Genomic DNA, 12,643 nt, shown 5'->3' with positions numbered 1-12,643 from the left:
TCTTCCGATCCATGAACATGGTATATTTCTCCATCTATTAGTGTCCTCTTTGATTTCTTTCATCAGTGTTTTATAGTTTTCTATATATAGGTCTTTAGTTTCTGTAGGTAGATATATTCCTAAGTATTTTATTCTTTTCGTTGCAATGGTGAATGGAATTGTTTCCTTAATTTCTTTTTCTACTTTCTCATTATTCGTGTATAGGAATGCAAGGGATTTCTGTGTGTTGATTTTATATCCTGCAACTTTACTATATTCATTGATTAGCTCTAGTAATTTTCTGGTGGAGTCTTTAGGGTTTTCCATGTAGAGGATCATGTCATCTGCAAACAGTGAGAGTTTTACTTCTTCTTTTCCAATTTGGATTCCTTTTATTTCTTTTTCTGCTCTGATTGCTGTGGCCAAAACTTCCAGAACTATGTTGAATAGTAGCGGTGAAAGTGGACACCCTTGTCTTGTTCCTGACTTTAGCGGAAATGCTTTCAATTTTTCACCATTGAGGATAATGTTTGCTGTGGGTTTGTCATAGATAGCTTTTATTATGTTGAGGTATGTTCCTTCTATTCCTGCTTTCTGGAGAGTTTTTATCATAAATGGATGTTGAATTTTGTCAAAGGCCTTCTCTGCATCTATTGAGATAATCATATGGTTTTTATTTTTCAATTTGTTAATGTGGTGAATTACATTGATTGATTTGCGGATATTGAAGAATCCTTGCATCCCTGGGATAAAGCCCACTTGGTCATGGTGTATGATCTTTTTAATGTGTTGTTGGATTCTGATTGCTAGAATTGTGTTGAGGATTTTTGCATCTATGTTCATCAGTGATATTGGCCTGTAGTTTTCTTTTTTTGTGACATCTTTGTCAGGTTTTGGTATTAGGGTGATGGTGGCCTCATAGAATGAGTTTGGAAGTTTACCTTCCTCTGCAATTTTCTGGAAGAGTTTGAGGAGGATAGGTGTTAGCTCCTCTCGAAATTGTTGGTAGAATTCAGCTGTGAAGCCGTCTGGACCTGGGCTTTTGTTTGCTGGAAGATTTCTGATTACAGTTTCAATTTCCGTGCTTGCGATGGGTCTGTTAAGATTTTCTATTTCTTCCTGGTTCAGTTTTGGAAAATTGTACTTTTCTAAGAATTTGTCCATTTCTTCCACGTTGTCCATTTTATTGGCATACAATTGCTGATAGTAGTCTCTTATGATCCTTTGTATTTCTGTGTTGTCTGTTGTGATCTCTCCATTTTCATTTCTAATTTTATTGATTTGATTTTTCTCTCTTTGCTTCTTGATGAGTCTGGCTAATGGTTTGTCAATTTTATTTATCCTTTCAAAGAACCAGCTTTTGGCTTTGTTGATTTTTGCTATGGTCTCTTTTGTTTCTTTTGCATTTATTTCTGCCCTAATTTTTAAGATTTCTTTCCTTCTACTAACTCTGGGGTTCTCCAACTCTTCCTTTTCTAGTTGCTTTAGTTGTAGAGTTAGGTTATTTATTTGACTTTTTTCTTGTTTCTTGAGGTATGCCTGTATTGCTATGAACTTTCCTCTTAGCACTGCTTTTATAGTGTCCCACAGGTTTTGGGTTGTTGTGTTTTCATTTTCATTAGTTTCTATGCATATTTTGATTTCTTTTTTGATTTCGTCTGTGATTTGTTGGTTATTCAGAAGTGTGTTGTTCAACCTCCATATGTTGGAATTTTTAATAGTTTTTCTCCTGTAATTGAGATCTAATCTTAATGCATTATGGTCAGAAAAGATGCTTGGAATGATTTCGATTTTTTTGAATTTATCAAGTTTAGATTTATGGCCCAGGATGTGATCTATCCTGGAGAAGGTTCCATGAGCACTTGAAAAAAAGGTGAAATTCATTGTTTTGGGGTGAAATGTCCTATAGATATCAATTAGGTCTAACTGATCTAATGTATCATTTAAAGTTTGCGTTTCTTTGTTAATTTTCTGTTTAGTTGATCTGTCCATAGGTGTGAGTGGGGTATTAAAGTCTCCCACTATTATTGTGTTATTGTTGATTTCCCCTTTCATACTTGTTAGCATTTGTCTTACATATTGCGGTGCTCCTATATTGGGTGCATATATATTTATAATTGTTATATCTTCTTCTTGGATTGTTCCTTTGATCATTATGTAGTGGCCTTCTTTGTCTCTTTTCACAGCCTTTGTTTTAAAGTCTATTTTATCGGATATGAGTATTGCCACTCCTGCTTTCTTTTGGTCTCTGTTTGCGTGGTATATCTTTTTCCAGCCCTTCACTTTCAGTCTGTATGTGTCCCTTGTTTTGAGGTGGGTCTCTTGTAAGCAGCATATAGAGGGGTCTTGTTTTTGTATCCATTCGGCCAGTCTTTGTCTTTTGGTTGGGGCGTTCAACCCATTTACGTTTAAGGTGATTATTGATAAGTATGATCCCGTTACCATTTACTTTATTGTTTTGGGTTCGGGTTTATACACCCTTTTCGTGTTTCCTGTCTAGAGGATATCCTTTAGAAATTGTTGGAGAGCTGGTTTGGTGGTGCTGAATTCTCTCAGCTTTTGCTTATCTGTAAAGCTTTTGATTTCTCCTTCGTATTTGAATGAGATCCTTGCTGGATACAGTAATCTGGGCTGTAGGTTATTGTCTTTCATCACTTTAAGTATGTCTTGCCATTCCCTCCTGGCCTGAAGAGTTTCTATTGAAAGATCAGCTGTTATCCTTATGGGAATCCCCTTGTGTGTTATTTGTTGTTTTTCCCTTGCTGCTTTTAATATTTGTTCTTTGTGTTTGATCTTTGTTAATTTGATTAATATGTGTCTTGGGGTGTTTCGCCTTGGGTTTATCCTATTTGGAACTCTCTGTGTTTCTTGGACTTGGGTGATTATTTCCTTCCCCATTTTAGGGAAGTTTTCAACTATTATGATCTTTCTTTCTGTCTTCTTCTTCTGGGACTCCTATAATTCGAATGTTGGAGCGTTTCATATTGTCCTGGAGGTCTCTGAGATTGTCCTCGTTTCTTTTAATTCGTTTTTCTTGTTTCCTCTCTGATTCATTTATTTCTACCATTCTATCTTCTATTTCACTAATCCTATCTTCTGCCTCCGTTATTCTACTATTTGTTGCCTCCAGAGTGTTTCTGATCTCATTTATTGCGTTATTCATTATATTTTGACTCTTTTTTATTTCTTCTAGGTCCTTGTTAAACCTTTCTTGCATCTTCTCAATCCTTGTCTCTAGGCTATTTATCTGTGTTTCCATTTTGATTTCAAGATTTTGGATCATTTTCACTATCGATATTCGGAATTCCTTCTCCGGTAGATTCCCTACTTCTTCCTCTTTTGTTTGGTTTGGTGGGCAACTCTCCTGTTCCTTTACCTGCTGAGTATTCCTCTGTCTCTTCATCTTGGTTATATTGCTGCGTTTGGGGTGGCCTTTTTATATTCTGGTAATTTGTGGAGTTCTCTTTATTATGGAGCTTCCTCACTTTGGGTGGGGTTCTATCAGTGGCTTGTCAAGGTTTCCTGGTTAGGGTGGCTTGTGTTGGAGTTTTGGTGGGTGGAGCTGGGTTTCTTCTCTCTAAAATTTTATTTTATATATACATTTTTTTTTGCTTTCTTTCTGAACCATTTGAGTATAAATTGCTGATGTAATGCCTCCTTTATCCTTAAATACTCCAGGGTATCAAGTTTCAATTTTGCTTCCATGGAGATCTGGCCATTCAGTGAAGGCTGTGTCTCTTGTCTTCAAATTCTAAGGGTGTACTCTCCATCTTTCAGTACCCTAGGAAATAAATTCCACTTCTCAGGACAGGACTGGGGCCCGCAGCACTTTTCTGAACAAACTCTCCTACTCCTAGAGTGGCTTTCTACCGCAGGACTCTTCTTTTCGACTACCCTCGCTGAAGGCTTTCTCTTCCTTCCCTCGCCCCGCTCTCCCTCGGGGCCTCTCGAGTCAGTTCTTCACATCAGGTGGCCAAAGTATTGGAGTTTCAGCTTCAACATCAGTCCTTCTAATGAACACCCAGGACTGATCTCCTTTAGGATAGACTGGTTGGATCTCCTTGCATTCCAAGGGACTCTCAAGAGTCTTCTCCAACACAACAGTTCAAAAGCATCAATTCTTCGATGCTCAGCTTTCTTCACAGTCCAACTCTCACATCCATACATGACCACTGGAAAAACCATAGCCTTGACTAGACGGACCTTTGTTGGCAAAGTAATGTCTCTGCTTTTTAATACACTGTCTAGGTTGGTCATAACTTTCCTTCTAAGAAGTAAGCATCTTTTAATTTCATGGCTGCAATCACCATCTGCAGTGATTTTGGAGCCCTGAAAAATAAAGTCTAACACTGTTTCCACTGTTTTCCCATCTATTTGCCATGAAGTGATGGGACTGGATACCACGATCTTAGTTTGCTGATTGTTGAGGTTTAAGCCAGCTTTTTCACTCTCCGCTTTCACTTTCATCAAGAGGCTCTTTAGTTCTTCTTCACTTTCTGCCATAAGGGTGGTGTCATCTGCATATCTGAGGTTATTGATATTTCTCCCGGCAATCTTGATTCCAGCTTGTGCTTCTTCCAGTCCAGCATTTCTCATGATGTACTCTGTATATATAAGTTAAATAAGCAGGGTGATAATATACAGCCTTGACGTACTCCTTTTCCTATTTGGAACCAGTCTGTTGTTCCATGTCCAGTTCTAACTGTTGCTTCCTGACCTGCATACAGATTTCTCAAGAGAATGGTCAGGTGGTCTGGTATTCCCATCTCTTTCAGAATTTTCCACAGTTTATGTGATTCACACAGTCAAAGGCTTTGGCATAGTCAATAAAGCAGAAATAGATGTTTTTCTGGAACTCTCTTGCTTTTTCCATGATCCAGCAGATGTTGGCAATTTGATCTCTGGTTCCTCTGCCTTTTCTAAAACCAGCTTGAACATCTGGATGTTCACGGTTCACATATTGAAGCCTGGCTGGGAGAATTTTTAGTATTACTTTACTAGCGTGTGAGATGAGTGCAATTGTGCGGTAGTTTGAGCATTCTTTGGCATTGCTTTTCTTTTGGATTGGAATGAAAACTGACCTTTTCCAGTCCTGTGGCCACTGCTGAGTTTTCCAAATTTGCTGGCATATTGAGTGCAGCACTTTCACAGCATCATCTTTCAGAATTTGAAATAGTGCAACTGGAATTCCATCACCTCCACTAGCTTTGTGTGTAGTGATGCTTCCTAAGGCCCATTTGACTTCACATTCCAGGTGTCTGGCTCTAGGTGAGTGATCACACCATGGTGGTTATCTGGGTCATAAAGATTTTTTTGCATAGCTCTTCTGTGTATTCTTGCCACTTTTTCTTAATATCTTCTGCTTCTGTTAGGTCCATACCATTTCCGTCCTTTTTTGTGCCCATCTTTCATGAAATGTTCCCTTGGTATCTCTAATTTTCTTGAAGAGATCTCTAGTCTTTCCCATTCTATTGTTTTCTTCTATTTCTTTGCCCTGTTCACTGAAGAAGGCTTTCTCATCTCTCCTTTCTATTCTTTGGAACTTTGCATTCAAATGGGTATATCTTTTGTCTATAGAGGTGAGAAAGTGTATCCCCATTGGGATAACTCTGAGTAAAGAAATACATATTTGAACAGGAAGTGTGTAATATTCAATAGGTAGGAAAAGACACAAGCCTACTACCAACTTTACTGCTTCTCTCCTGGCTTTTTGGAACAGATTCCAAAAGCCCTGCCCCGGACTTCCCTGATGGCACAATGGATAAGAATCTACCTGCTAGTGCAGGGGACATGGGTTAGATCCCTGGTCCAGGAAGATTCCACATGCTGCGGAACAACTAGGCCCAGGTGCCACAACCACTGAGCCTATGGGTCTAGAGCCTGTGTCCACAGCAAGAGAAGCCACCACAATGAGAACCCATGCACCACAGCTAGAGAGTAGCCCCCGGTCTCTGCAACTAGAGAAAGCCTGCACACAGCAACAAAGACCCAGTGCTATCAAAAATAAGTAAACATAAGATCTTTCCCTTTTAGCTCTTTCTCTTTACTCTTCCACTTGCTAAGGAGTCTTGTCAGTAAACAAAGGAATCCGTACCACTTCCTACACTTTTCCCTGCAGCCAAATTCATCATGTGAACCCAATTTCACCCACCCCCTTGCACCTCTATCTCCCCCTACCCACAACCCCACTCCGTTTAGAATAAAGGTCTAATACCACCTTGAAGACCCACCTCTTTCTTCTGAGGCTATTCACTTTGCTCGTCTCCAGGGATCTCCCTTAGCTAACAAAACAATGTCCAAAAGTGCGACCCAAGTGTCTAACGTGGTGACATGCCTAAGAGGAAACAACGCTTGAAGTACAAACCTTTGTTCATAAATTGATCTCAGGTCTATCCAGACTAAAGGCAGATCCTCTGTGAGAGAATTACCAAAGGGCTGCAAGAAACTACTCAATATCAAGAAGGGCTGAAAAGCAAAAACGAATATTCGCCTCATGGCACCTGCTGTAAATCCCCAAGATTTACAGTCAGTAAAAGTGGTGTGCAGCTGCAATCATGCCTCATGCTGGGATGATAACTGTTCTAGAAACCAGGTGTTTTTTGTGTCTGGGCTTCATCACCAGACCCAGCCAAGCCTCGGGCCATATGACTTTGTCATGCAGCAGGTGGCATGTCAAGCAGTCCCAGGTCCAACTTCAGAAACTAAGCCAGGTCTGCCTTTACATAGCAAAGTGGGCCGGACATTCTGACCACCAGATTCCAAGAGCAGAAGGATGACAACCTTCACAGACGCAGAGGTGTGCAGACACAAGGCCGACCCACCCCTTCCTCGCCAGCCTCTGGTGGAGCACCTAGATGACAACATCTCCACATTTCCCTGCGGGGAATAGTTTTATGTATTCAGAGATATGGACCAGAGTCTCTGCTGAGTTTACAAGGTTCAGAAAAGATGGTTAGTAAAATCTTGATTTTTATTGATTTATGTCAGTAAAATTCCACCAAAGCTAAAAAAAAAAAAAAAAAAAAAAAAAAAGGCATCCTGATAGTGGCATGGTTGTTTTGTTTGTGTTTTTCATTCTATAAAAATGTGCCCAGCAGGGCAGGCATGGGACTGAGAAATGATGAAACTGAGGGACGAGAGAGAGAAGAGATGCCTTCTGCTCATCTCCACCTTAGTCCTCTTTCTGGGGAAGAAAATAAAGGAGAAGAGAGAGGTATTTCCGTTCTTTTTCCTTCCCATGGTTAGCCATGATCCTGCCACTCCTTGTTTCTAAGGTCTTTATGATCATTAATAAGTTGTTTTGGAAATTCTTTTACTACCTGCATTCCTCCGCTTTGGCCACATCTTCACATGAATGATTTTATTATTCTGGCCTTGGCAGGGACAGAGAGGATTTCTGGGTGATATGTTTATTGTTGTAAGTGACACAGGCAAGGATAATTTAGAACACGTCAAAAGGCTAGTTTTTGTTTTGCAAAGAAGGAGAGCATATGGGGGAGGGGGGCATGATGGGGAGGAGAGAGGGAATGTAGGGTTCCACTGGGGGCTCATAGCTCAGGCATGGGGCAGGACTACTGCTCCAGAGAAAAGGTTTGTCCTCATTCTCCTGAGCTTGTGGGTAACAAACAGAAAGCATCCTTCAACATCCAGCCCTCCAAGGATTCAGATATTTCAAGGACAATATCTGAAGCCACTCTGCACTCTACATTCCATGAGGCACTCTTTATACTTGGGTATAAAGAGAAGTGAAGACTAGCATTTTAAAACCAAATGTGATATTCACAAGCCATTTCTCCATACTGCTCTTATCTTTTCCTACCAACATATACATGTCTGTTATACACAAGCCTAGTTCTTTTCATGAGTATCAACCGTAGGTTTTTCAAATGAAAAGCAACATTTGAGAATGTTCCACTTCTCTCTCTTATTGAGGTCTTTAGATTCTTAGAAACAAAGGATGTTGTTTTATTGGTAAAATGAAGCCCAAACCTTAAGGTTTATGTTGTTTAGTAAGCAGGTTGCATAGATTACATTTTTTTTTTTCATGAATCAGGACCCAGAAACCCTGTGCTTAAATCAAATCAGTTAATACAACTACTCAGCATAAAGGTGGCCTGATTCAAGAATCAGACAGGACCCTTGACTCCCTCCCATTCTCAAACTGCCTCTGTCCACCAGTTCCCACTAAGTCCAGGGATCACTTGGCTTTGACCTTGCCTGGTGGGTCTTTTCTACCCCATCACCCAGACATGGACTTCTTTGGATATACAAGATAAGCAGCATATAGTGCATGCCTCCAACCCACGTTCTCAACAGAGGATGTTTCTAGGCCTATCCTGGAGGAAACCTGGAGGCAGAAGGGATGGTGTTCTGCTTAGTCTGGGCCATCTGGGACCTTTATCAAAAAAGCACAAAATTGCAAGGCAAAAGTGGGGGCAGCTGCAATAGGAAGAACATTTACCAGATCTTGAAAACCTGTAATATGTGGGCATCATACTAGGACTAGTTCATCTCCACTGCACAGCAATGCTGCCCCTCAGGGATGAGGATCATCAGAGGCAGAGAAGGCATCCAGCTCTCAGGTCTTAGCTGGGGACTAAGCTATATAACCTGAAACACTGCCCAAGTAACTCCAAGGTGTTGGTACTCCTCTGGGTCATCAGTCACAGGTCAGATGTCACTCAATGAGTTGTCAACAGTCTGATTCTGTGAGAGCCTTGCAACGCAATGTGTAGAACAATCCTGAGATTGACCACATGTCCCCACCCCCTCAGTACAGATAACCCTGCGGCCCTGATATGTTGACCCACGGGGCTCAGTCTCTGTACAGAGCTGGGCCTCAAGAATCAGAGTTTCTAAGTCAAGAGTAATTAAAAAGGAAATATTCTTTGTTTATATTCTTGATGTATGGTCAAGGGGACCTCAATTCAAAATCTATACCATGACTTCAAAAACGCTCAAGTTCTCTTTCACCACTACCAACATCACTACCACCACCCAAGCTGAACTAGAGCTTATGTGCAAAAGCCCAAAACTCCTTTTTCTGCAGCAGCCCTCACCCCTTTCAAGTTATTATTTCCCTTTAATACTTTAAGCCTTTCCATGTAGGTCAATTTGCAATTCCTGCCCCATGGCCCCACCCCTGCCCCAGCCCCAAGCAAGAATCCTTGCTCACTAAAAGAGTGATGGGGAAAACTAAACTGGCTAATAAATGCAGGATTCTCTTTCAGAGATTCTGAGTAAATTAACATTAAGGTGTTAATAGCATGTATTGGCAGTGCACATTAATGTAATATTGAACATTAGGTTAATGTACGTTACTCCATCAGTGCTCTGCACTCATACATTCACACCGTGCCCTCACCTCGATGTGGTCAGGCCTTCCATCGGCGTGCACGCTCTCTGGTAATCCATCTTGGGCTTGAAGGACTCTCTGGGCAGGTAAGAGTGATAGACAGGGTAGTTCTCGGTATATTCGGAGAGAAGACATGGTTTCTCTGTTTTGTCATAAATCTTGGTAGGGAGGTGTGGACAATGATGCCGCCTAGTTAAAAAAGAAAAATGGAACATGAGGCTGGTTACCTTCTTGCGAAGAATACATTCAGGCCGCACCTACTCAAAATGTGACCCAGAGTATAGAATCATGACGGCCAACATTGAAAGCAGGAGTTTAACCCTTCTTTTTCTCTACTCAACTATATGAAGTGGCCAGAATTTTTTAAATGATCTGTAACTGCAATTGGTTAATTGTCAAAATTCCTTGGATCATACAGTTACAAAGCATAGCTGATGACCAGCCCTCACATGCATCATGCTTCTCATTTAAATACTGAAACACTCACATACTGTAGGGAAATGGTTGTGGCCCCTGAGGCATCTGAGTGCCAACCCAGCCCCTCCCAAGACCCCACTGTACCTCCCAGCCACCCAGCAATTAAGGGTTTAACATCTGACCTAATAGGGGGCTTCAAGGCTATGCTCAAGAGCCAGGTCACTATCTTTCCTCATTGGTTCCTGGGTCAATTGAGAATATCACCCTCACTCACAAGTGGCATCACACAGAGCAGAACCACCTCAGTTCTGAGTATACACCACTGACGACGTGAAAACATTTTTGCATTGAAAGTCTGGTTCCTTTCTTCTTTCAGGTCTCATTTCAGTTGTTGCCTCCTTAGACTTCACCGATCATCTTAACCTAAAGACACCCCACCCGCCCCTCCCATCACTCACAGAGTTTCTCTCATCACGTGTATGACTTTCCCATCACTTACTGTTGTCTGTAACTTGCACTTCTGTTGATGAGTTTATTATCTATCAAGCTCAGCACCATGGTCTGTCTTGTTCACTGCTACATCTCTAGTACCCCTCATATCCTGCCTGCCATATAGCAGGCACTCAAAAAAACACATTTATTAAGCAAATACTGGGGCTTCCCTGGTGGCTCAGTGGTAAAGGATCGCCTGCCAATGCAGGAGACATGGGTTCAATCCCTGATCCGGGAAGATCCCACATGCTGTGGAGCAACTAAGGCCATGTGCCACAACAGCTGGGCCTATGCTCTGGAGCCCAGGAGCAGCCCATGCGCCGCAACTAGAGAGTAGGCCTCGCTCTCCCCAACCACAGAAGAGCCCACGCAGCAAAAAGACCCAGCACAGCCAAAAGCAACAAATAAATTTTAAACACAAATATTGGACATATGAATGAATTATTAAATAAACGTTATGTCTCATTATCCAGGTTGATGACTAATAGATAATAACTTGAATTTATAGTGTATAGTGAGTTTTTCCATTTATTATTATTTCCATTTACAGTTTACAGTGAGTTATTCTATTACCATAAGCACCTTAAGAAACAATCATATTATTCTACTTACAGGTGAATAAAGGGCAGCTATTTGAGCTGTCAAAGCTAAGTAGTATATCAATTATTTGTACACCCATACACAATCCTTACAAACCAGCTGGGTATGTCTATCATCAGACACCAGTACATCAACAAAGCTCCATTTAGTGATTCCAAACTTAGAGATCAGAAATGACATCCAGAATGTATATCCAGAAATGACATCAAATTTTTTTAATAACTTTTTTATACTAAACCAATTCTAAGATCATGGCATCTGGTCCCATCATTTCATGGCAAAAAGGTGGGGAAACAGTGCAGATGGTGCCTGCAGCCATGAAATTAAAAGACGCTTACTTCTTGGAAGAAAAGTTATGACCAACCTAGACAGCATATTAAAAAGCAGACACATTACTTTGCCAACAAAGGTCTGTCCTCTAGTCAAAGCTATAGTTTTTCCAGTAGTCATGTATGGATGTGAGAGCTGGACTATAAAGAAAGCTGAGTGCCAAAGAACTGACGCTTTTGAACTGTGGTGTTGGAGAAGACTCTTGAGAGTCCCTTGGACTGCAAGGAGATCCAACCAATCCATCCTAAAGGAGATCAGTCCTGGCTTTTCTTTGGAAGGACTGATGATGAAGCTGAAACTCCAGTACTTTGGCCACCTCATGCGAAGAGTTGACTCATTGGAAAAGACCCTGATGCTGGGAAAGACTGAGGGTAGGAGGAGAAGGAGATGACAGAGGACGAGATGGTTGGATGGCATCACCGACTCAATGGACGTGAGTTCAGTAAACTCCAGGAACTGGTGATGGACAGGGAAGCCTGGCATGCTGCAGTCCATGGGGTGGCAAAGAGTTAGACACAACTGAACGACTGAACTGAACTGAATTCTAATTACAGAAACTAAAATACACAGTACTCTGGGGCATCACATCAGAGAAAAAAGAAACAGACATACAGAGAACTCATTACTGCTCCAGCCAAAAGCTGGTTTCCAGGCAACAGTTAGCATGCTGCTCCTGTTGTTAGTAAGTTCAACCCTCTACATAAACATTGCTGCCATCACTAGAGCTACTGTGTGCCTCTCTTCAATCTCCAACCCCCAGGGAAAATGATCAACACCTGTATTGTTTATATGGCTAGAACTGCACATGGACAAGTATCCCTAGAAATAGCCCTATTTTCATTTCACATGTAGATTTGTCTATCAGATTAGGATTCCCTCAAACCTCAAATCAAAAGCCAAGAAGTGCTGGTTACTCAAAAATATTTCTGCAGATATATTTTATTTACCCACACTCTGAGGGGAAAAAATCAATATATTACTAAGGGTAACTTAAGAGGGTACAAACTTACCATATTTACTTTTTCACTTCTGTTGCAAGAGTACTATTGGTTCTAAAAGATGCTAGTTCCTGGAAGAAAAACTATGACCAACCTAGACAGCATATTAAAAAGCAGAAACATTACTTTGCTGACAAAAGTCTGTATAGTAAAAGCTATGGCTTTTCCAGCAGTCGTGTATGGATGTGAGAGTTGGACTATAAAGAAAGCTGAGTGTTGAAGAATTGATGCTTTTGAACTGCGGTGTTGGAGGAGACTCTTGAGAGTCCCTTGAACTGCAAGGAAATCAAACCAGTCCATCCTAAAGAAAATTAGTCCTGAATATTCATTGGAAGGACTGATGCTGAAGCTGAAACTCCAATACTTTGGCCACCTCATGTGAAGAACTGACTCATTGGAAGAGACCGTGATGCTGGCAAAGATTGAAGGCAGGAGGAGGAGGGGATGACAGAGTATGAGATGGTTTGGTGGA

General features: G+C 41.1%; 1 protein-coding gene across 1 annotated transcript in view; it reads right to left on the bottom strand.

Annotated features, from left to right (window-relative positions):
• SAXO1 (stabilizer of axonemal microtubules 1) overlaps nt 1–12,643 on the bottom strand; it is a 115,149-nt gene that overhangs the window by 26,518 nt on the left and 75,988 nt on the right. Inside the window, exon 2 of the mRNA XM_018051921.1 lies at nt 9,344–9,523. Coding sequence (XP_017907410.1) covers nt 9,344–9,523 — 180 coding nt within the window. The remainder of the gene's footprint in view (nt 1–9,343; nt 9,524–12,643) is intronic.

Source organism: Capra hircus, chromosome 8 (assembly GCF_001704415.2).
Source record: "Capra hircus breed San Clemente chromosome 8, ASM170441v1, whole genome shotgun sequence".
NCBI lineage: Eukaryota > Metazoa > Chordata > Mammalia > Artiodactyla > Bovidae > Capra > Capra hircus.
Note: the sequence above shows the minus strand (reverse complement) of the source record. Positions and strands in the feature narration are given on the sequence as shown.